At 48.5% G+C, this 25,619-nt stretch overlaps 1 protein-coding gene across 6 annotated transcripts in view; it reads left to right on the top strand.

Annotated features, from left to right (window-relative positions):
• MAP3K4 (mitogen-activated protein kinase kinase kinase 4) overlaps positions 1 to 25,619 on the top strand; it is a 165,595-nt gene that overhangs the window by 90,860 nt on the left and 49,116 nt on the right. For all 6 annotated transcript variants that reach the window (XM_045010684.1, XM_045010679.1, XM_045010682.1 and 3 more), the window contains exons 6-11: positions 1,217 to 1,374; positions 3,514 to 3,630; positions 4,013 to 4,112; positions 4,218 to 4,301; positions 14,093 to 14,359; positions 25,434 to 25,583. In XM_045010684.1, coding sequence (XP_044866619.1) covers positions 1,217 to 1,374; positions 3,514 to 3,630; positions 4,013 to 4,112; positions 4,218 to 4,301; positions 14,093 to 14,359; positions 25,434 to 25,583 — 876 coding nt within the window. The remainder of the gene's footprint in view (positions 1 to 1,216; positions 1,375 to 3,513; positions 3,631 to 4,012; positions 4,113 to 4,217; positions 4,302 to 14,092; positions 14,360 to 25,433; positions 25,584 to 25,619) is intronic.

Consider the following 25,619-nt stretch of genomic DNA (forward strand, 5'->3'; position numbering starts at 1 on the left):
CCCTGTTTCTGAGATTTGGAGTTCAGTTCATATGTTTACCAGTCACTACTCCATTGTGGCAACTTCTAGACTAGTTGCCCAATTTGGAAGAGCTGACCTACAGTCATAATTAAGGTTAGATATTGTCACGGGTATTTTTAGTAAAAGCCATGGACAGGTAGCGGTCAGCCACTACCTGTCTGTGACTTTTACTAAAAATACCTGGGGAGTGGGGGGGAAGTGGACTAATAGTCCAAGCCCTGCTGCCAGGGGCTGACCACCGGGGGCTGACAGCTTCTCCAGCCCCGCCGTTGCAGTGGGCAGAAGTCACGGAGGTCTGTTGAAGTCATGGAATCTGTGACCTCAGTAACAAAATCATATCCTTAGCCATAATTTAGGTGGGAATCCTATCACCTATCTCCTTGGAAAGGACTTCTAGTCACTTGCCTACAAAGGGATTTGTGGACAAAGTGCAGACACTTACCTTAAGTAACTGAAATTCTTCAAGATGCTTTTGTCCACACAGATCCCAAAACCCATGTTCCTTCCGCATGTTAAGGAGTTTCTGGATTTCTGTATTAATAAAGAAACTGAGTAGTGGTTATGGCTGTTCTGCCCTTTATACCGTCATTGGAGGGAGCATGAGAATACACACAGTGCATGTGCAATCTCAGTCGACATGCCTTGCTAAAAGATTCTTGACTTATGTGGGTAGGCTGTGCACACTGACAGTGAGATGCATGTAGAAGAAAGAATCTCTGAGAACACCACTATTATTAAGATACCTTTAAATTGGCACTAATTCTTCCCTCCGCTCAGTAAGCCCAACATTGACATGCCATGGAATTCACTGTTGTCAGTAGTGGGTGACAACTTGACAACTTGTAGTGAAAATGACACTGTCAGTAGTGAATGACAGCTGAGCTGACTGTACTTGTTTGCATATGGGAGAGGGATTGGGAAGGAGTGCATATAAAGTGGAGCTCCTCATGTTTGTGCAAATATCTGCAGTCTCCATTGTCTGTCTTTGCGTGTGTTTCTCAAAATAATAATTTGGTGTCTCGTTCATCTTCCAGTGCCACAAATTGCAGAGAAGCTTGCAGCATATTTTCTGCTGCAGCAAACAGAATATTACAGATAGTTCCCTCCATCAGCGTGGTATTATGTGGAAAATTAGGCCCCTTAATTACAGATTTTATAACAAGTACAATCTAAATAACTTTTTTTCCATTTGCAGGTTTATTTTGATTATATGCGAAGCTGGATCCAAATGCTACAGCAGTTACCTCAAGCATCTCATAGTTTAAAAAATCTTTTAGAGGAAGAATGGAATTTCACCAAAGAAATAACTCCTTATATACGAGGAGGTGAAGCTCAGTCTGGAAAACTGTTCTGGTAGGACGACTTAAATCACTCTTCTTGTCCTGTCAATTTATTCCAGACATTTAGACCAGTTAGAGTCACACTGTATAATTATAATGTCCTGATCTCTCAAAGTAATTTCTATTATGCTCCAGACTAACGTCACACGCACAATTTTCTCTGTGTTATCAGTTCCAAGATGTATTTTAATTGCAGAATCAGAATCCAAAAATAAAAGAATACATAAATTCTATAAATAGGACTTTAGAAGCTACTTAATTGAATGTATCAGTGGATTCCAGTTCATGCAGTTTTAAGTGGCCATCTTATTTTTAACTAAATTTATCCAGGTAGTGTTAGCAAATATATTCTAGGATCCTGGAAGTTAGATAGATGAGACATGGAAGTTATATGACCCTTGAAATTGACCTCCTGTAGAGGACTTTCAGATTTCAAACTTGTGTCAGTTGAACTCACTATAAAAGAAACATGGATACACTTTTATATACCTTTTTATTATTATACAAAATTAAGTTTCAATTTCTGACCATTTTAAAAATATCAAAATGCCAAACAGTACTGCTGCCCCTTTTTGATCTGAGTGGGCAGTCAAAGTTCAGTGCCCTGGGGATATTCCAGTTAGGAGCAAAAATTGATGATATAGTTGGGTATTTTTTTATTCAGTCTTGTTTATGTACAAGGAATGTACAAAGACCTGTTTTTCTGAAGGCAGAAGGAATGAAAACCAGGGGACAGCTGCTTTGCTTACAACTGTAGCATCTTTCAACATATACCCCGATCCTGAATCTTCCTTTAGGCTTCTCCCAGGGTTACACTGTGCTTACAGACAGTTGCTTGGCTTTTTCGCTGCCTCTGAGATCTCATTTGCATCTAAAACTTAGCTATATTGTCGAGGCTGTGAAAAATGTGATACCCTGGGCGATATAGTTAGGCGTAGACACAACTAGGTAGAGAGAAGAATTCGTCCATCTTCCTAGCTACTGCCTCTCAAGAGAGTGGATTTACTGCATTGACAGAAAAAACCCTCCATTGGTTTAGTAAGTGTCTACACTATAGCACTTGTAGTGTAGACATACCCCGAGTCTCTGTTTCTGGTCTCTCTTTCCCTCCCCCACCCCCCACAGACTTTTTTCCAACCTACAGACACCCACCCACGTGGTCAGAACATTACCCAGTAGAACCCTCTGTACACGAGATGCTGGTTTCTGGGTGGAGTCCATTAGGCCTTCTTTTAGATGTGGCTCCTTAACCATCCCTTACAGCAGTTTTAAATGATGTGCACCCTTCACAGAGAGCAAATGCTGATAACCTATATGACTTTCAGTGGACATGTTAACACCTCTAAGGGTACAGGACAAGTAGGTCAGAAATTATCTCAACAAACAACAAATTTCAGCAACTACAATTAAAAGTGCAGAATATTTGCTCAGTTTAATAGGAAATACCTGTTTCCTGAGTTTTCTCCAATTAAAGTAGCTGTTTTGATTGTCTACATCCCATGTAAGTGGTTACTGGGGAAGGTTTCAGACCTGCTAAAATTCCAGAAAAGTACCACAGTTATATAGCTTCCATTCAACTTGAATGAATGATTCAGAGCAAACTCATGGTGCCTAATTTTTTCAGGGTGTGACTGCTGCCATATTTACAAAATTTCTGGTTCTCTTATTACTACTATAACATCACATAGCCCAGAGGCATCAGTTCTGTGAGGAGCCCCTCAGTCTTGAATCTGGGCTCCTGCTTCTGCTTGCCACATTGTTGTGGGTAACTGCTCCATAAATGATTGCTAGGCTTTTGATGCCTAGTATAACCTCTCCCTCAAGCAACCGTTGTTCAGCTCTAGTCTTCTGCTATGTCAAAGTGAGACAGAAACTCATGCTGAAAACTTTGTAGTGGGTCTGGTCGCAGGACAGAACAGGTACTCATGCTGCTGCAATAACTGAACCAGGGGTGGCCCCTTCTGTGGCAAGCCTATTTGGCCCTGCTTGCCTTACTGGGCTTTCACCCTTTCTTGAGAGGAAGGGGCGATCCCACAAGTTGCTGAGACGGGGCAGCATGGCTCTCTTATGTGGGATGCAATACGGAGGAAATAAAAGGAGTGTTAGTGCATAAATGAAAGTGATGTTTCTCCCCATTTTCTTTTTGTTTCAGTGATATTGCAGGAATGCTGCTGAAATCTACAGGAAAATTTCTAGACTCTGGTCTGCAAGACAGCTGTGATGAATTTTGGGCCAGTGCTGATGACAGTACTGCATCAGATGAAATCAGGTATTCCAGCCTTCAATATCTGGTCTCTCTTATTCTGATGCTCCTTTAGTCCTGTCAAGGACAAGCTGCAGTGTTTAAACTTTTTGAAGCACATGGAAAAAAAACCTGCCCAAATCATCTCCGGGATTTTCAGTATGTAGTTAGTAATTCATCTTTGTTTTGTGTATGTGAAAGCTAATAACCTTGGTTATAGCTAAGGGCATGAGAAGCATTTTATATAATGTTCTCTCAGTGTTATTTTTATATTCCTGTGACATATGTGTCTGAGCGATGTAAGTTCATTTCAGTTTGCTGCTTGTGCACATTTATCTGGTATTTTTTCAGTCTCTTCTTACTATTGTGTATTTAAATTGTAGTAACTTCATTCTAATCAACATTACAGGAGGTCTGTTATAGAGACCAGTCGGGCACTGAAAGAGCTCTTTCATGAAGCTAGAGAGAGGGCCTCCAAAGCTCTTGGCTTTGCTAAGATGCTGAGGAAGGTAAAGTAACAGTGGTGTTTGATCTAACTTACTAATGTTCATTTTTATTTCTCTGCTTAAAAAACTTCAATTCAGTAAAGAGTTTCTTTTTATAACTGTCATTAGGACCTTGAAATAGCAGCAGAATTCACATTGTCGGCCCCTGTGCGAGAGTTCCTGAATGTCCTGAGAACAAAACAGTATGTGAAGGTAAAATCCATTTAAAGACATGACACTTGTATGGTTAATACTAAACAAGGTATCCAAAACAAAGCTGTATGTGACTTAAGTGCATCTATTGCTTGCTGAATTTGTAGTATCAACTTCTTAGAATTGAGCTGTGGCAATCGAGTTAATTTCTTCTATTTTGAAAGTGCAGCTTTTCTAAAACCACCAGCATTTGTGTTAGCTGCAACAACTTTCAAATAATCTACAAGATTGGGCCAAATCTCCAGTCTGTATTCCTGGTATAGCTTGTACTTGGAGGAGGAATCCTGTAGTGGCAAGGGTGCTAGCCTAGGTCTCGGGAGACCTGGGTTCACTTGGCTGCTCCGACACAGATTTCCTGTGTGACACTGGGCAAATTACTTAGTCTCTCTGTGTCTCAGTTTCCCACCTGTAAAATGTGATTAATAGCACTTCTTCTTCAAGTGATTGCTCAGGTGTATTCCGCAGTAGGTGTGCGTGCTCGCCACGTGCACCGGTGCCGGAAGTTTTTCCCTTAGCAGTACCCGTACTAGGGGAGTGCCGCTGCGACCCCTAGAGTGGCGCCTCTATATCGCGCTATAAGGGGAGCTGCGCACTCCCCCCACCCTCAGTTCCTTCTTGCTGCCAGTGAAGGTAGTTGGAACTTTGTGCTTCAGCTCCTCTGCAGCCTTTCTACTCGACCTTAGAGGTACCATTCCTGGAATCGTTACTTCAGTTATTAGAGTGGGCTCGGGGCATGCCCCATGTCCCAGTCTTCAAGTCGTGCGACTCCTGTCGCCATTCTATGCCTAGGAGTGATCGGCTGCTTGGGTGAGACTCACATCAGCGAACGTTGTAAGATCCGCAGGTCATTCAAGCTGTGGACCAAGAAGGAGAGAGACATTCGACTCCGTGCTCTCCTCATGGAATTGGCGTTGGCCCCAACTCAGGCACGCCGGGCGGACTTGGCACCCGCTGCCGCATCGTCGGTGCGTAGCAAGGCCCCCTCTACCAGTCGGCACCATTCCCCCTCCAAGAAACAGGGAAAGGGCCCTACTTCGCAGTGGCGCCGAGACAAGGAAAGAGGAGAGGCTGGTCCCACATTGGGCAGTCCATGGTCCCCCCCAGGCTCAAGGCCTCCGGCTCGTGTTGAGCGGAGCAGCCCAGCACCATCCGCCCGCACATCTCCGCTGGTACGGATGCCGTCGACGCCGGAGGCAATGCAGGCTGTGAAAGACATGACGAGTCTGCCGATTCCAGGCACGCTGCCAGTGACGGCTCCCTGGTCTTGAGGCAAGCCTCCATTGGGTGCCCATCAGACCTCTCCTGCGGGTCGCAGTTCCCGCTCCGAGGGCCGCTCCCGCACCGTTTGGCGCTCAGCGATGGATCATCCGGCAGCTCACGCCCTCCCTTGACGCTGACCATGCCATCCTGGTCACCACCTGCACGGGAGTCTCGGGGACCCTCTACTCCGCCTGCCAGCGAGCACAGGCATTGAGAGAGGCTCCGGGAACGTTTCCCTTTGCAACGTGACCACCACGGCCGTTCTCGACGGGGTAGACATCGTCGTTCTCGTTCCAGTTCCCGCTCAACTAGACGTCGCGCTTGAGATTCCCCTCGCAATGACTCGACACCCGAGCTCCCGCGGCACTCATGGGTACCGAAGTAGCACTTCAGGCGGGTACCGGTCCTCAAGGTCCAGGTCCCGAGGGAGGCGACATTGCAGGCACCGCCGCTCATACCGTTCCCGTGAGACTGTGCGCTCGACGGTGGCCTCGGCACCCAGTTGCCCATCTCCAGCACGCGTGGCCCAGCCAGGGCAACTACAGCCACCAGGCCCTCAGCCGGGTTAGTGGCAAGGGGCCCCGTGGCAGGGACAGTGGTGCCAGTAGGCACTGTGGCCGCTAATGGCCGCCCAGACGGGGTCCCGCTCCGTCGCCGGAGCATCTCAGGCCCCATCAGCCTTGTCTGGCCATCTAAGAGACAGATTGGCGGGCCACGAGTTGGTGGACCCACGCTTGGACTCTGATCTGGGGCTCGACCCACTGGTACCAGCCAAGGCCCCACAACTCCATGCCGGCCCTTTCCCCGGCACTGGACGACACCATAACAGCGCCCCCGCCATCAATCCCTCAGGAGGACTTTAAGGCGCACCAATACCTGCTAAAGCGGGTGGCATCCAGCCTCCAGCTGCAGGCCAAGGAAATGGAGGGCCCTTCCAATTCCCTCTTTAATGTGTTGTCCCCCTCAGCACCGGGCCATGTGACTCTGCCCCTGCACCAGGGTGTAGCCAGCATTTCCAACACGCTGTGGCGAACTCCCGTCTCCTTGGCCCCAGTCTCCAAGAAGGCTGAAAGGAAGTACTTTGTGCCGGCCAAAGACCATGAGTACCTCTATTCCCACCCGGCACGTAACTCACTTGTGGTAGAGTCGGTAAACCAGAGAGAGCGACAAGGCCAGCCCACGCCTACCCCCAAAAATAAGAACGCCAGACGACTGGACTCCTTTGGTAGAAAAATTTATTCCTCGGCAAGTTTCCAACTCAGGGTAGCCAACCACCAGGCATTGCTGAGCAGATATAACTTTAACTTGTGGGAGTCTCTGCCTAAGTTTGAGCCTCTCCTCCCAGATTGGGACAGGAAGGACTTTTAAGGCCCTGGTGGAAGAAACTCTCTGGTTTACCGACTCTGCTACAGTTCCAGCAGTAGCGAAAGCGGCCCTGCAAGCGGCATTGGACGCAGCCAACGCTGCAGCACGCTCGATGGCTTCAGCGATTTCCATGCGCAGGGCATCGTGGCTCCTCCTGTCTGGACTGTCGACGGAGGCCCAATCCCTTATGCAAGACCTCCCGTTTGATGGGAAAGCGCTCTTCGCGGACCAGAAGGATGTCAGGCTGCATGGGATGAAGGATTCCCATATCACCCTGCAAACCTTGGGCCTCTACGTCCCTCCAGCTAAGGATAAGGCCAAACTGCAACCATCGGCTCAATCTGCGAGGAGCAGATATGAGCCCCCGTATAAGAGACCGAGAGACCAAAAACGCTGGTCTCAGTGACAGTCCCGCTCCGCCTCGCAGCCTGGGCCCTCTAAGGGCAAGAGGCAGAGAAAGAGGCAGTTTTTGACTATTTGCAGGGGGGGCACCGGGCCAGTTGCCAGGGAGACCGCCCGATTAATAAAGTTTGTGTTCTGCAACCGTTTGTCTGCCTTCCGCATGGCGTGGTCCCGTATAACATCGGACCAGTGGGTCCTCAGCACCATTTCCAAGGGCTACATGTTGCAGTTCACCTCACCCCCTCCAAACCACCCGCCTTCCCTGGGAGACCCGGAGCATGTCTGCCTCCTGGAGCAGGTGGTGTACTGTTTACTGCACCTGAGGGCGGTGGAAAGAGTACCAGTAGAATTCCAGGGCAAGGGGTTCTACTCCCAGTACTTCCTGATCCCGAAGACCAAAGGGGGCCTCAGGCCCATCCTGGACCTCCGGGGCCTAAACAGTTTCCTGGCCTGCTCCAAGTTCCGCATGGTGTCCCTGGCCTCTATTATCCCCTCCCTGGACCCGGGGGACTGGTATGTGTCCCTGGACCTCCAGGGCGTGTACTTCCACATCCATATTGTTGAGGGGCACAGGCGCTTCCTAGTGGGGCTAGACCGGGGTCCCCAACCCCCGGTCCGCGGCCTGTTAGGAACCGGGCCGCGAACCGACCCCTAGCACATCAAGCGGCGTGTCTCCGGCGGGGCCCCTGAGCCCCGCCCCCTCAGAGCCGTGTGGTGAGGGGGCGGGGCTGTGAGCTCCGGGCTGAGCTCAGCTGCCTCCGCTCGGCGTGGAGCTCCCAGTCCCGCCCCCTCACCACGCGGCTCTGAGCGGGGCGGGGCTCAGGCCCCGCCGGAGGCACGCTGCAGCTGTTGGGTGAGGCGCTGAGGCTCCGGGTGAGGAGGGAGCCGGAGGTAAGAGGCTGGGGCCAGGGGGGTTGGCTAAGGGGCAGGGAGTCCTGGGGACAGTCAGAGCACAGAGAGGGGGCGGAGGTTGGGGGGACGGTCAGGGGGGGTGGTCAGGGGGCAGGGAATGGGGGGGGTTGGATTGTGGGTGTTCCGGGGGGGTCTGTCAGGACTCAGCGGGCGGGGGGATAGGGGTTGGGGCAGTCAGGGGACAGGGAGCAGGGGTGGGGTCCCAGGGTGGTGGGGGTCTCTGGGGGATGGTGAGGGGACAAGGAGCAGGATGGGTCGGGGATTCTGAGGGGGGCGGGCAGTCGGGGGGGCAGGAAGTGGGTGGGGGTCAGATAGGGGGCAGGGCTGCCACTAATTCTGCATTATGGTCAGTTGTATAATTATTTCATTATATATTACAATAATAATAGAAATAAAAGTACAAAAATAAATGTAATGCGCTTGAATCGTCCCAAAACCATCCCACAGGTCCGCGGAAATTTTTTTTTCTACAAAACCGGTCCCTGGTGCCAAAAAGGTTGGGGACCGCTGGGCTAGACCACTACCAGTTTGCAGTCCTTCTGTTTGGCCTATCCACGGCACCCAGGGTTTTCACGAAGTGTATGGCTGTGGTAGCGGCCTACCTCAGGCGGGAGGGGCTGCCGTTCTTCCCATACCTGGACAGTTGGCTACTCAAGGGCGACTCGTGTTCTGAGATGCAGACCCATGTGGAGCTGCTCCTCTCAACATGCGCCGGTCTTGACCTAGTGGTGAACAAGACCAAATCAACCTTAGTTCCAGTTCAGCGCAAGGAGTTCATTGGGACGTTGCTGGACTCTTCGAGGGCCACAGCCTCTCTCCCCCTAGACAGGTTCAAGGCCCTGAGAGATCTCATTGCCTCGGTCACGGCTTTCCCGGTGACAACGGTAGGAATGTGCCTTCAAATTCTGAGCCACATGGTGGCATGTACATATGTGGTCTGCCATGCCAGACTCCGAATGAGGCCCCTCCAACTCTGGCTTTCCTCCCAATTCTCTCAGGCCCGGGACGGGCTGGACAAGGTTCTCACGGTTCCGTCCCCGATACTGGCTTCCCTTCAGTGGTGGTCTTGCCTGAGCAATATGCTACAAAGGGTTCCCTTTCGGGATGCCAGCCCGTCTGTAGACCTGGGTTGGGGAGGCCACACAGGAAACATGCAAACCCAAGGGACATGTTTGATCCCGGGACGTGTCCCTTCACATAAATGTCAAAGAGCTCAGGGCGGTACAGTTGGCGTGCGTGGCCTTTCATACGCACCTTCATGGCAGGCTGGTCAGGGTCCTCATGGACAACACTGCTGCCATGTACTACATCAACGGGCAAGGCGGGACTCACTCCCTAGCCCTCTGCCGGGAAGCCCTGAGCCTATGGGAGTTCTGTATAGCCCATGATATCTCTCTGAGGGCCGCACACCTCCCGGGCGTCTGCAATACGCAAGCAGATTGCCTCAGCAGGGTCTTCTCCCCCCAGTACAAGTGGTCGCTTCACTCGGAGGTCGCTCACCGTCTCTTCCGAGAGTGAGGAGTTCCTCAGGTCAACCTCTTTGCATCTGGCCAGAACCGGCATTGCCCCCTGTTCTGCTCCAGGGAAGGGATGGGGAGGGGCGCAATCTCCGATGCATTCGTCCTTCGGTGGTTGGGCCAGCTCCTTTACGCTTTCCCACCGTTCCCCCTCATCCACAAAGTCCTGCAAAAGGTAAAAGCAGACAAGGCGAGAGTCATCCTCATAACCCCGGCATGAGCCCACCAACACTGGTACGGGACTCTCCTTCGCCTCTTGGCGGCCCCCCCGAGGATGCTGCCACTTCGCCCGGACCTCCTCTCCCAGAGTGGGGGCTGCCTCCTCCATCCCAATCTAGCCGTGCTCCACCTTACAGCGTGGTTGCTCCGCGGCTAGACGAGGAGGAGGGCAGGTGTTCGGAGCAGGTAAGGCAGGTCCTCCTGGAAAGCAGGAAGCCCTCCATGCGCTGTACATACATGGCAAAGTGGTCCAGGTTCTCCAAGTGGGCGAGTGAGCAGGGAGTCTCCCCCTCCTCCGCACTTCTCCAGCTTATCCTGGACTACCTCCTGTCCCTTAGGACCCAAGGACTGGCACCCGCCTCGGTCAGGGTACACTGGGCGGCTACATCGGCCTTCCACCCGCTGGTGCAAGGGCACTCGGTCTTTTCCCACTCTGTGACCTCCCGCTTCCTGATGGGCCTTGACCGTTCGTTCCCATACGCTAGACCCCCCCAGTGCCACAGTGGGACCTGAACCTGGTTTTGTCACGACTCACCGGTCTTCCCTTTGAACCTCTGGCCATGTGTTCCTGGTCTCACCTCTCATGGAAGGTGGCCTTCCTTGTAGCAATAACGTCGGCCTGCCATGTCTCGGAACTCAGGGCCTTGACCTCAGAACCCCCCTATACGGTCTTCCACAGGGATAAAGTCCAGCTTTGCCCACACCCGGAGTTCCTCCCGAAGGTGGTCTCCGCCTTCCATATGGACCAGAGCATCTTTCTCCCCGTGCTCTTTCCTAAGCCCCATTCCTCCAACGAGGAACGCTGCCTCCACACGCTCGATGTACGTAGAGCGCTGGCATTTTACCTGGATCGGATCAAACCGTTCCGGAAATCCTTGCAGCATTTTGTTGCTTCGGCTGAGCGGGTGAAGGGGCAACCTATTTCCACCCAGCATCTTTCCCGCTGGATTACCTCATGTATATGCATGTGCTATGACCTGGCAGAGGTTCCCCCGCCACCAATCGTTAGGGCACACTCAACGAGAGCTCAGGCCTCATCAGCTGCCTTCGTAGCCCATGTCCCTATCCGAGACATTTGTAGAGTGACCACTTGGGCCTCAGTTCACATGTTCACTTTGCATTATGCGTTTGTCTCCCAGTCTAGGGATGATGCTGGGTTCGGCAGGGCAGATCTCCGTCCCGGTCTATCGTGAACTCCTACCCACCTCCAACAGGGATAGCTTGGAATCACCTACTGTGGAATACACAGGAGCAATCACTCGAAGAAGAAAGGGCAGTTACCTGTTCCGTAACTGGCGTTCTTCGAGATGTGTTGCTGAGGTGTATTCCACATCCCACCCTCTTTCCCCTCTGTTGGAGTTGTCCGGCAAGAAGGAACTGAGATATGGGGGGAGTGCGCAGCTCCCCTTATAGCCCAGTATAGAGGTGGCACTCTAGGGGTCACAGCGGCGCTCCCCCAGTACGGGTACTGCGAAGGGAAAAACTTCCGGCACCGGTGCACGTGGCGCACACTCACACCTACTGTGGAATACACCTGAGCAACACATCTCGAAGAAAAAGGTAACTGTCCTTTCCCTACCTCACAAAGGTTGCGAGGATAAATACGCTAAAGCTTGTGAGGTACTCAGATACTATGGTAATAGAGTTTCCTACTGTGTCCTTTTGTCTTTGGTGTGTAAAACTTAAAATGTAAAATTTCTTCCTTGACAGTAGTCTGTTAACCTATGCGTGAACATAATTCTAGTTAGTGTTAATCAGAGTTGTACATACATTTTGAGGGGAGAATAAAATCGTTAGTTTGAAATGTTTTTTTTTATTGCATCTATTCTGTAATGAGATCTTTTAACCTTCTTTTTTCCAAAATGAATTTTGGGATTTATCATCTTGGTTTCTAAAAATGCATTTGACTTTTAATGTTGGCAGCCTAGTCAGATCAGATGCTAATTAGTTTCACAAAATGTTTCTTTTTTATTTCTAAAGTATCAATAACAACCTTGTAGTTTAAAGTTTTCTTCCAGCCTCTAATCAAACTGGTTTAAATTGTAAAATTAAGAAACGTAATTTTAAAAATGTTGAGTGCAGTATTTGAATTTAGCCTTATAGCAGAGGTCATATTTAGCCTAAGGAGTTGGGTTTAGGGGATTAAAAGTTCCTTAAATCACATTTGCAGTGTCCCCTCCTCCCAACGGAGAGGCATTGACATATTGAGGGTCCCTACTGCACTGTTTTCCTCTGTGCCAGGAAACTGGTATAAACATAGTTGTTTAAAATGATTTGTGTGAATGCAGATGTGGTGGAGGGTGTGGGCTTAGCTTTGAAAACTGAAAAACTAGTAGTTATCTAACCTTAGTAATCTTGAATTTTTTTTAAATGTTTTGTTACATTCCAGCCAGTGCAGCTGTGTTTGTAAAAGCTGTTTATAGAAACTGTTTCCTTGCACATGGAAACTAGTGTAGATGAGTCCTGACAGACTCTGAATAGAGTTTTGTCTTTTCTGCAGCTAGAAAAATGCTGACTGACATGTTAGGCCTAGGGGGTAGGAGAAGGCCGTAAACAGGCAAAATTAAAGGAAGGATTTTCAGACCTCGGTCCCAAAACTATTGAAGGGATCATGATAGAGGGAAAAGAAAACGGACAAATTCTGATGTTTGTGAAGAAAAAAATGTGTAAATGGCTGAGTGATGTAATTTTAAAAATGGGTTATGCGCGATAGCTAGTTTTCATTGCTTTGTGCCATTAAGCAGTTATTAAGATGTGTCCAGGAAGGGAGGCAGCAGTCTTATTTTTGGAGTAGTATAGTCAGAAATTTAGTTATTTGTGAAGATCCGTTTTACAATGAACAAGAGGAGAGAGAATTCAGTTTAATTGGGCACTTGAATAGCATCATCTTTGGAGATTTTGCTCTTTCCTCTCTACAAATTGCTTTAATGTGTGAGATCCATTATAAGTAACTTCTGACAACGCTAATTTCTAAGATGGGGGGAGGGATAGCTCAGTGGTTTGAGCATTGGCCTGCTAAACCCAGGGTTGTGAGTTCAATCCTTGAGGGGGCCACTTAGGGATCTGGGGCAAAAATCAGTACTTGGTCCTGCTAGTGAAGGCAGGGAGCTGGACTCAGTGACCTTTCAAGGTCCCTTCCAGTTCTAGGAGATAGGTATATCTCCTATTATTATTTATTATAAAAAGAGTTGTGGGACCATTTTTTTGAATAAGAAATTTATTTACCATATGTAATACTCCTTAAATAATACTTTACTTACAATGGAAATCTGTCCTGGGACTCTTATCACAATAATACAAAACAAATTAACCTCTGTAAATTTGTGTCAGCAATAACTAAAAAGACAAGCCATTGTTTTGATCAGTCCTTTTATGCCGAGACAGTACGTGTTTCTGTCATGGGCTGTGAAGGAAAGCTATATGAATAGTTCCAGAATTTGAGTGAACTTTTCCCCTGAATTTTTTTTAAATGTTCCATTGTTTAAGCAGAAGGGAACTGATTTTTAATGTCATGCCAGTGGTAACTTGTTTCTTTGTTCCTTATAATGATTTTAACATGGGGAAGGATAGCTCAGTGGCTTGAACATTGGCCTGCTAGACCCAGGGTTGTGAGGTCAGTTCTTGAGAGGGCCACTTAGGGATCTGGGGCTAAATCAGTACTTGGTCCTGCTAGTGAAGGCAGAGGGCTGGACTTGATGACCTTTCAGGGCCCCTTCCAGTTTTATGAGATAGGTATGTCTCTCTCTCTCTATATATATATACACATACATCTTTTTAAATGATGCATGTAAAATAATCATTTAAAGATGTGTGTGGGAGCAACTCTGTATTCTAAGTTGCTATGGCATCACCATACTTACAGTGTGTTAACTTTGATTTTTAGCATGTGTCATCAGCACAGGTGGAGTGATGTGATTAAAAGTGGGTATATTGCTAGAGTGACTGCACTCCTAGAGATATTACCAGTTTAGTAATATTTTCTATCCTTAAAATGGGGAATATGTCTAGAGCTGAAATGACCATTTTAAGCGGACTATGCTGCATGTGCAACATCCTGAGAAGCTGAGTGGTGGTGTGCAGTTTTGCTCACCAAATGCCATTTTATTCTTTCTGCAGGTGCAAATCCCTGGACTTGAAAACTTACATGTGTTTGTCCCAGATAATCTTGCAGGGGAGAAATCTGTGATTTTACAGCTGCTAAATGCAGCTGCAGGAAAGGATTGTTCTAAAGATTCAGAGGAGGTTGCATATGAGGCCTACTTACTGATGACCAAGCACAGTGATAAAGACCATGAATTAGATGACAGCTGGAGCACATGGGAAGGACAGCCAGTCAAAATAGTGCCTCAGGTGGAAACTGTTGATACCTTAAGTAGTATGCAGGTACGTGTTTTCCATTTTATGTCTACTTTTACTTGGAGGTGAAGTGCTTCCAGAATAATGATCATAGATGTTAAATGAGACATTTTTCCTTCTGTGACTAAGATGTATTGGAAATATAATAGTAACCAAGGACAATAAATTAAATATGTTCTTGCTTTGATATTTTATCTCTAAATATATGTTATTGCAGGAATTAAACATGAGACAATTTTTGAAAGCAACATTTTTATTTCCAAAAAAAAAATTTCTTCCTTATTAAATCAAAAGAATCAATAAATTATTCACAATAGAGCTGCTCAGTATCAGATGTATAGTTAGACTGATAGTGTTTTGTTTTAGCAAAAAGCCATCATATCTTGTGAACTGATAGGCCATTGGTGTTTGCTTTGGGTGCATTAAATCATGAGGCCAATTGCTTCAGATGCTGGGCAAATCACTTATTCCCAAATATTAATAAAAAAATGGGTGCCTCAAATTAGACTTCAGCTGGTGCTACTGGATGCTCAGCATTTTTGAAATTCAGGCCACTTATTTAGGTTGTAACTTTAGGCTCCTGTTTTTCAAAATCTTGGCTTTAATCTCTGTGTCTCAGTTCCCCATGTGTAGAAACTGAACGAATAGTTCACTATCTCACTGGGTTGATGTGCAATGGAATTCATTCATGTTTGTGAGGTGCACAGATACTAAAGTGATAGGAAACTTGTGAGTACCTAAATATAGGAATTCCTAAGCTCTGCAGGAAGAAATCTGCCCATTCATACTCTGAGCCAGCCGGGGTCCCTTCCACCATTCCCTCTGCTTCACTATATGCAGCCAGGACTCGCCTCCCCTGCTGCCCGCGACCCCTAACACCAGAGCCAAATAAGATTTATTCCACCTGGTGTTCTCTACACTTCCTCACATCCCTAGCCTGATTCAGCTCCCTTATGCCCTGATTCTTTTACCTCCTAAACCATCTTTGGTTTGCCTTCAGACTTCCTGGGCTGACCCACTAGTTAAGTGTTAGAATTCCTATTCCATGTATACGGCTATTTGTAATGTATAGACATTGCTTCTTGTTTGTTAATACTACAGACTGCTCAGTGATAAGTATACACTAATGATAGCTAATCTAGTCTCCGACAACGTCCTTGTTAATATTTTTTTTACAGATATTCTAAAACATCAGGCTTTTTTAAAGTTGTGATTTTCTTGAAGAAATAAATAATAAGACACACAATTTCATTTGGAAATTATATCCACCATCTAATATATATGTAAAAAGCATTGATTTTTTTTTTGAAAGGCTATGTTTAAAAAGTAAGGACCTACTAAATATTCCACACTTTCTATAGTCTAAACTGCCGAGAAATGTTTAAAAATTATATATTTTCATGGAAAATAAAAACAATATTTCTGTTTAAATCTTAAGCTTTGTAAAAATTCTTTTTAATATAAAAAGTTCAATCCTAAAAATAATTGGCAGTTTCCAGTTGGGGTGAGGGATAGCTCAGTGGTTTGCACATTGGCCTGCTAAACCTAGGGTTGTGAGTTCAATCCTTGAAGGGGCTACTTAAGGATCTGGGGCAAAAATCAGTACTTGGTCCTGCCTAGTGAAGGCAGGGGGCTGGACTCAGTGGCCTTTCAGGGTCCCTTCTAGTTCTAGGAGATAGGTATATCTCCTATTATTTAATTAGAATCTAACGTTGTTGTTTTATACTGAATTCCATTATGAGTGACAGTAATGATTCTGGAGTAGTAACTATGTAGATGAATTTGGACTTGATCTGCTGTAATTAATACATTATTACAACTGGGTTCTTTAAGTTTGTCATTAACAGCTCACAGTGTGAATTGTGACCTTGTCTTTGCTCTGGGGCCATCTGTTACCTTATATATCTTTGCAGGTTTTGCTGAAACACTGAATGTTAGTTCCTAAAGGATATATGCATATTTTAGGAATTCACAAGTATAACATAGTTCTTCTTCAAGTGCTTGCTCACGTCCATTCCATTGTAGGTGTGTGGGCTCACCACATGCATCTGTGTTGGAAGTTTTTCCCTCAGTGGTATCTGTAGGGGACCGGCTCTGGAACCCTCTGCAGTGGCGCGCGTATGCACTGGTATAAGGGGTACCGCTGGCTTCCCTCAACCTCAGTTCCTTCTGACCACCAGTGACGATGCTGGAACGTCTTCTTGCCCCGGCAAGCTTATTCCTCTCAGCTGTGCCTAGTTGTGAAGTTTCTGTATATAGTTGTTAGAAATTTGTTAGTTTTATAGTTCCCTTAGTGTACACTTAGTATTAGTTTGTTAGTCTGAATAGGACTTAGCCTAGGGACTGGGCATGCCCCGATCCCCGGGCTTCAAACCTTGTGACTGTTGCAAGAAACCCATGCCAGTCAGTGATCCCCATCGAAGTTGTTTGAAGTGCTTAGGGGAAACCCACGTTAGTGACAAGAGCTTCAGGGCGCGGACCAAAAAGCAGTGGGACATTAGTCTTTAAGCTCTTCTTGTGGAGTCGGCCCTTACATCGGCCTCAGAGCCAACCAAATCAGAGTTTGCTCCTAGCACTGCAGCCTCAGTGCGGAGTGCGCTGCTGGCACCGGCCTCAGACTGGCGCCGATCCCCATTCCCAGTACCAGCTAAAAAGCAAAGAAAGGTCAGGAGAGGACATTCTCTTGTATCCCGTAAAGGGGAGGAGAGGCTGCTCTTCCCCTCCAGATGGAGATCAGGCTCTGACTCCTGCCAGGAGCAACCAAGCCACTCGCCCAGCTCGCTGCACCGCTCCAGAAGGTCAAGACGCCAGAGCCTGATCACTGTACCACTGGTATGGTTCACTGTGAGCACGCTGATGGTCTCCAACACATCAGTTTACTCGCTCACATTCCCGATCTACGGAGCAGCACTGCTCGCTAAGTGTAGAGTGTCAATAACCAGGGTACCGTCGCTGATCTGCCGAACGCCACTGCCGGTCACGGGGATTGCGGCACCCAGAGCCATCACCCTCATACAGAACCTCAGTGGAGGTCTGGGGCCAGAGCTGACGGGATTGGGGTAGACAGGCAGCCTCAGCACCATCCTGGTCCCTCAGGCATGTATCCCTCTCCTTGTGCTCGGACAGCAAGGAGGAAATCCTGCCCATGGCTTAGGGCCACCCATCGGGGGCACTGGCATTCCCTGCTGGGCCACCAGTGGCAACATGGCCGCAGGACCAGTGGCCTGCCCCCTGGCAATTTTGCAACCCCTGGAAATTTCCCCAACAATCACGGGGGTATAAGTCAGCCTCGGGGGCATCCGACAAATGGTCGGCAACAGTCTCCTGCCCGCCCCTTGGCTTGGATGTGGAGTCAGAGCAGGCTCCACAGCTTCAGCCAGGCTCCACTGAGGCTCCCATGGCAGAAATGGCGTAGTTGGCAGGCCCACCTGTATCTGCCTCCTCGTCGTCTTCGCCTGATGAGGGATAGTGGGGCCCTCTCACCCGATTCCCCAGGATGATTCTAAGGCTCACCAGGAGCTCCTGAAGAGGGTTGCTTCAAACCTGGGGCTGGAAGCCAAGGAGCTGGCAGACCCCTCAAACTTCCTGTTTGATGTACTGAGAGTGGCAGCCCCTGCTAGGGTGGCATTGCCAGTGCACGAGGGAGTGGTGAAAATCACTAAGGACCTGTGGCAGACACCTTCCTCACTGCCTCCCATCTCCAAGCGGGCAGAGCGAAAATACTATGTCCCCGCTAAGGGGTATGAGTATCTTTATGATGTCACCACCCTGCCCCAAGCTCACTGGTTGTGTCGGCAGCCAATGAGCACAACAGACAGGGCCAACCGGGATCGATGCCTAAGAACCAGGAGGCAAAATTTATTCTACATCCAGCCTCCAACTCAGAGTGGCTAACCATCAGGCCTTGCTTGGCCACTATGATTTTAACATCTGGCAGTCCATGGCCAAATTCTGATTAGCTGCCAGAGGAACCTAGAGAGGAATTCCTGGTTATCCTCAATAAGGGCAGGGCGGTGGCCAGGGCAGCCCTTCAGGCAGCCTCAGATGCACAGACTCTGTGGCCCAAACTATGGCCTCGGCCATTTCAGTGAGGCAGGTATCCTGTTTGCAGTCGTTGGGCCTTTCAATGGAGGTTCAACAGACTATCCAGGACCTCCCATTCGATGGCCTGGCACTGTTTTCCGAGCAAACAGACAATACATTGCACAGCCTATAAGACTCTAGGGCTACCTTGCAAACCCTGAGCCTGTACACGCTGGGACTGGGAAGGAAGTAGTTTAAGCTGCAACAAACCCAGAGGTTTGGGAGCCAGTCTTGGTCAGAAGCCTTCTGTAAGAAGGGCAAGGGCTATAAGTGCCAGCAAGGCCACCAGCCAGCATCCTCTGCTCACTTGAGCTCCACCCGTAACCAACTGGGTGGTAAGCAGGCATTTTGAGGGTGCGCTCGAGTGTGACCTTCCAGCCTATGTCCTGGATCCTGCTCTCCTGTTATTTTCCAACTACCTGTCTCCCCTTTCTCTCTGCCTGGGCCTCTGTAACATCGGACCAGTGGGTCCTCAGCACAGTAGCAGGGGGATATACCCTCCAGTTTATTTCTATCCCCTCCTCAAGTCCCCTCCCCCCCCCCCCCCCGGTCCCTCTTCAGGGACCCTTTTCAGAGACATCTGCTCGCTCAGGAGGTGCAAGGCTTTCTGCAGGTGGGAAGTCCTGATTGCATTTAAGGGGCAAAGAGTTTGACTTTCTCTATTTTTTAATCCCAAAGGCCAAAGGGGGTCTACAACCCATCCTCGGCCTGTGGAATCTCAACAAGTATTTCAAGAAGTTGAAGTTTTGCATGGTCTCCCTGGCCTCCATCATTCCTTCCCTGGATCTGGGAGACTGGTACTCTGCCCTCGATTTGAAAGCCATAGTCACAGACAGTTCCTGTGCTTCATAGTTGGGACTAAATAAAATAAAATAATAATTGGAGATATACCTATCTCCTAGAACTGGAAGGGACCTTGAAAGGTCATAAAGTCCCAGCCCCCTGCCTTCCCTAGCAGGACCAATTTTTGCCCCAGATCCATAGGTGGTCCCCTCAAGGATTGAACTCACAAACCTGGGTTTAGCAGGCCAATGCTCAAACCATTGAGCTATCCCTACCCATTACCAATAAGCAGTGCTCCCTTTTGGCCTAGCAACAGCACCAAGAGTGTTTATGAAATGCATGTCGCTGGTTGCGGCCTACCTCAGGCATCAGGGTATCCAGATTTACCCATGCCTTGACGACTGGCTCGTCAAGGGCCGCTCCAGGGTCCAGGTCCAATGCAGCATCAATATGCTGTAAGCCACTTGTCGAACTCTGGGCCTGCTGATAAATGAACAAAAATCAACGTTAATCCCAGTCCAACAGATAGAGTTTATCGGGGCAGTACTTGACTCTACCCGAGCCAGAGCATTTCTACCAGAGGCCAGGTTCTGGACAATGTCACATCTAATTGCCAGCGTCCCCACACATCCGCTCACCACAGCCCGGGTCTTTCTCAGACTATTGGGTCATGTGGCAGCAGGCATGTATGTTGTCTGCCATTCGAGACTCAGGCTGCACCCAATTCGAATGTGTCTAGCAGCAGTGTGCTCCCCAGCCAGGCATCACCTGGACAAGGTCATCATGGTCCCTCTGAGGGTAATTACCTCTTTGCAGTGGTGGACCAACCCAAAATTGGTGTTAGAAGGAGTGCTGTTCGAGAGTCCATGACCCATGGTCTCCCTGTTACCGGATGCGTCTGACCTCGGTTGGGGAGTGCATCTCAGTATGCTGCGGACTCAAGGGACATGGTCTTGAGAGGAGCTCACATTACATATACCGTATTGTCCCGAGTATAGGCCGCACTTTTTTCCCCTAATTTAAGTCTTTAAACTAGGGGTGCGTCCTATAATCGGGATCTTGAAAAAAAAATTTACTTTAAATCCCAGTCGCGGCGGGGAATCAGAGCGCTCTGGGCTGCCCGCCGCGGCGGGGAGCCCAGAGCCCTTTAAATCCCAGCCGCAGCCGGGAATCAGAGGGCTCTGGGCTGCCTGCCGCGGCGGGGAGCCCAGAGCCCTTTACATCCCAGCCGCGGCGGGGAGCCCAGAGCCCTTTAAATCCCAGCCGCAGCCCAGAGCCTTTTAAATCCCAGCCGCGGCGGGGAGTCAGAGGTCTCTGGGCTGCCCGCCGCAGCGGGGAGCCCAGAGCCCTTTACATCCCAGCCGCAGCGGGGAGCCCAGAGCCCTTTAAATCCCAGCCGCAGCCGGGAATCAGAGGGCTCTGGGCTGCCCGCCGCGGCGGGGAGCCCAGAGCCTTTTAAATCCCCGCCGCGGCGGGGAGTCAGAGGGCTCTGGGCTGCCCACCGCGGCGGGGAGCCCAGAGCCCTTTAAATCCCAGAGCGGCAAAGCAGGGGAAAAAAATAAAAAACACAGCGTGGCTAGAGGGCGGGGGAAGGGGGGACGACGATGAAACTGCAAAGCGGGGGGAAAAAACAACAACCAAAAAACTCGGTGCAGCGGGAGCAGTAAAGCGGCGGTGGCGGGGGGGAACAAAAACGGCGCAGCTGAAGCGGGAAAGCAGGTGTAAAAAAAAAAAAAAAAAACCGGCAGCACGGCGGGAGCGGTAAAGCGGGGTGGGGTGGACAAAAAAAACGGTGCGGCTGGAACGGCAAAGCAGGGGAGAAAAAAAACCTGCAGCACAGCCGGAGCGGTAAAGCAGGGGGGAGAAAAAAAAACCACGGCTGGAGCGGCAAAGCGGGGGACGAGGGGGATAACAGCGCGGCTGGCAAAGCAGGGGGGGAAAAACAAAACAAAAAACCCTACAGGGCGGCCAGACCCAGGGTGCAGGGGGATTCCCTGTGCTACAGAGTGCACGCCTGGTCTAGTTGGGGGGAGGGAGAGGGAGGCGGCCAGGGGGAGCGGGGGGGGAGTGAGAGAGAAGGGGGGCGGCCAGCGCTTCAGCGGGGAGCTCACCCCACGGCCCCAATTGCCGTGCTGTCTTCCGGGAGGGCTCCGCGCTGCTCTGGTCGGCAGGGAGGGAAGGACGTGGGCTGCCCTGTGGAATTTGCTGCAGGGCGCTCCCCTCCTCCGCACCCTATAGGGCAGCCAGAGCAGCAAACAAAACCAAAAAAAAAAGCAGCCGTGCCGTCCTAGGATTGAGCGGCATGCCGCCCCCTAGAATCTGCCGCCCCAAGCACCAGCTTGCTCAGCTGGTGCCTGGAGCCGGCCCTGGCTGGAGAAGCCCACAAGTTACCGGTATGATGTCCCTGTGAGGCATCCGTAGCTCCCCATGCTGACTTGGGAGCATTACGTCCCTGTGAGGTATCCATAGCTCTGCACGCAGACTTGGGAGTCGAGGGCGTTTGTTTACTTTTACCAGTATTATCTCGGGAGGATACGGTATATGGTGAGGAGGGGGTTGTGTGATGAAGAAGGGGGCTGAGGGGAGGTTGTTAATAGGGTGAGTAGTGGGCACTGTGTGAGGGAGAGGTAGGCTGAGAGAATAAGGAGGTGGCTAAGAGGGTAAGGAAGGGCCGTGTAAAGGAGAGGGGGCTAAGAGGGTGAGGGGGCTGAGAGTTGAGGATGAGGTTGGTTTTTTTTTTTTTGTACAGGGGCTAACTTAAAATACCAATATGGCTGATCATGTGGAGATTCGAAATTCAACCAGCCAAGGGAAAAGGCGAAGTTACGATTCAAACTTTAAGATAAAAGTCTTAAAATACGCTGAACAAACAAGCAATAGGGAAGCTGCCAGAAAATATGACGTAGATGAGAAAAATGTACGTAGATGGAAGCTGATGCAGAAGAAACTAGAAAACTCGGCTTCTACGAGGAAATCGTTCAGAGGGCCTAAGAAAGGCAGGTATTGTGAAGTTGATGCAGCAGTGCTTCCCTTCATTCAAGAGCAAAGAAAAAATGGAATGCCTGTCATCCGAAAAATCATACAATTGAAGGCATTAGAAATTGCCAGTGAATTAAAAATTCCCAGGCATGAATTTAAAGCAAGCCTTGGATGGTGCCGTAGATTTATGCTCAGAAATGGCCTCTCTCTAAGACGCAGGACAACACTTGCACAAAGACTACCTGTTGACTTCAATGAAAAGCTGCTTGCATTCCAACGGTATGTTATAGAGCTCAGGAAAAAGCACAACTATCCATTGAGCCAAATTGGAAATGCCGATGAAACTCCCGTTTTCTTTGATATGCCAAGTAATACAACCGTGGATCAAAAAGGAGCAAAATCCATTCTTCTGAGAACCACAGGCAATGAAAAATTACGTATTACAGCAATGTTAGCTGTTACAGCTGATGGTCGTAAGCTGACACCTTATGTGATACTTAAAAGGAAAACTATGCCGAAGGAAAGTCTTCCAAGAGGCTTAATTGTCAGATGTCAGGAAAAGGGATGGAAAAGCAAGGAGCTGATGAATGATTGGCTATCAGTTGTTTGGAAGAGTAGGCCTGGTGCTCTTCTTGCAAAAAAAGCAATGCTGGTATTGGATGCATTTAAAGGACATTTAACACCTGATGTAAAAAGTAAGATTGCATCCTTGAAATCAGATCTGGTAGTAATACCAGGGGGTATGACATCCCAACTCCAAGTGCTTGATGTTGTTGTCAACAAGCCATTTAAAGACCATCTACGGCAGCAGTATTCTGAATGGCTTGTGCCTGGAGATCATGCCCTCACACCAAGCGGCAAAAATTAAGAAACCATCAATGGCTTTGATGTGTCAGTGGATTATTTCTGCGTGGGCAATGATATCTTCAGAATCAATCATCAAAGGATTCAAAAAATGTTGCCTGTCAAATGCATTGGCTGGTAGTGAAGATGATGTATTGTGGGAAGATCAGAAAGTGGATCAGGAGAATGATGAAGAAAACAGTGGGAGTGATGTAGAAAGCATTGGAAGTAGTGATGAAAACCTGAGCAGATACTGGTATTGATGGAGAGACAGGCAGTGAAAGTGACTAAAATTTCTCAGAGGGATGACTTAAGAACATTTGCTAATGTTGTTGATTGTTGTGTAGGGGAGAGGGTGAGAACTGTTCTCATCAGTCTCCTTGTTGTCCATTCCTTTTCCCTTCTTTATTTACAGTATAACTACAAAATAGTTTTCAATATTTCTGAGTATATAACATATGCCGTCAAAAGCAGGACTACCAAAAGAGTTAAAAGTGTTAAAAATACTGGTACATGTCCTCCTATTCATTAAATAAAATACTGTTTTACTGTTCTACTAATGTGTATATTTTCTTTGTTTAAAAAAGTTAAAAATTTAATTTTTTTAAAATAGCACCAAACTTTAAGGGTGCGGCTTATAATCAGGAGCGGCCTATACTCGGAACAATACGGTAAATGTCAGGGAGCTTTTGGCCATACGACTAGCTTGTGATGTCTTCCTTACACAGCTGTCCGGAGTTGCCCTGTTCGCCACCAGACAGAACAGAAAGTGTCATCAGTTCTGCTCTCTCCGAGGCCTCGGCAGAGGCTCCCTTTCCAATGCTTTTCTCCTGTCATGGTTGGGAGACCTGATGTATGTCTTCCTGCCGATTCCACTTATCAGCAAAGTCCTCTTAAAAATCAAGAGTGACAAGGCGCGAGTCATTATGATCACCCCAGCGTGGCCTTGCCAGCATTGGTTCTGAATGCTCATGGAACTGGCTGGGGTAGCTCCGTGGCTACTGCTCAGCCGCCATGACCTACTCTTGCAGGATCATGGTCGGCTCCTGCACCTGAATCTTACCTCTCTCCACCTCACAGCTTAGATGCTGAGTCTGGAGGAACAGGCCTGCTCTAGTCAGGTACAGCAGATTCTCCTGGAAAGCAGAAAGCCCTCCACCAGAGTGACTTACATGGCAAAGTGGAAGTGGAAGTGTTTCTCCTGCCTTCCGGTGTCCTCTCAGACAGTTTTGAATTGGATCACTGCCTGCATCTGTACTTCTTGCGACTTGGTGCAGGCTGTGCCTCCACCAATAGCGAAGGCTCTCTCAACTAGGGCTCAGGTGTCTTCATCTGCCTTCCTGGCGCGTGACCCTATCCAAGACCTCTGCAGAGCCGCGACGTGGTCTTCAGTACACACGTTCACAACACATTATGCCATCACTCAGCAGGCCAGAGATGACGATGGCTTTGGCAGAGCTGTGTTGCAATCGACACATCCATGAACTCCTACGCACCTCTGGTGGTACTGCTTGGAGTCGCCTACAGTGGAATGGAAATGAGCAAGCACTTGAAAAAGAAAAGACAATTACCTTTTTTTTAAACTGTTGTTATTCGATATGTGATGCTCATGTCCATTCCATGACCTGCATTCCTTCCCCACTGTCGGAGTTTCCGGCAAGAAGGAGCGGAGGGTGGGGGGAGCCAATGGCGCCCCATATATCAGTGCATACATGCGTCGCTCCAGAGGGCGCTAGAGCCAGTCCCCTACTGATACCACTGAGGGAAAAACTTCTGGCACTGGTGCATGTGGCGAGCACACACACCTACAATGGAATGGACATGAGCAACACATCTCGAAGAACAACAGTTAGGAAAATGTAACTGTTTTTTTTTCCTGCTTAGAAAATGTTTGTTCATGTTGCTAAAGCCTCTTCTGTAGCATGGATGAAGTCTGCTTATTCCTGGCATTTATCACCTATTTTGGGTGACAGTGTAGTTATTTTGTTAACAGGTTAACTTTCTAAGTGTAACTGGTTGGTTTGAGAATTCCTTGGCACAGTTTTTCCCAAACTTCTGAAATCTGAGATCCCCTTCAGGAAATGAAACTGTTTATGTCTCCCTTGCAACCCAGTGGTGTGGTGGTAAAGCCCTACCCATCTTAATTTATGTATTTTATGCTTATAAAAATGATTCAGGAAACATACTACTAGTCAAAGCACAATTGTCTAAGAAGAACTCTTTGTGTAAATGTAGTATCCTTATAGTATCAAAGAATAAGATTTATAATAATTTGAATTCCAGAAAACATTTGGGAATAACAAAATTGCCATTATGAGACAGCCTTTTCATAAAAATGGCTACCAGAGCCTATTGTATCTGTAAGAACTTGACAGTATCATCTTTGGCAATATGTTTAATCTTGTGTTCCTAGGTTGACAACCTCCTCTTTGTAGTCATGCAATCTGCCCATCTTGTGAGTCAGAGAAAAGCTTTCCAACAGTCTATTGAAGGGCTCGTATCTTTGCATCACGAACAGACATCCAGCCAGCCAGTCATTGCCAAAGCATTGCAGCAGCTAAAGGTAAGCAGCCTTCTAATTTATTTCCAGGAGGGTGGT

Source organism: Mauremys mutica, chromosome 3, assembly GCF_020497125.1.
Source record: "Mauremys mutica isolate MM-2020 ecotype Southern chromosome 3, ASM2049712v1, whole genome shotgun sequence".
In the NCBI taxonomy this organism is placed as follows: Eukaryota; Metazoa; Chordata; order Testudines; family Geoemydidae; genus Mauremys; species Mauremys mutica.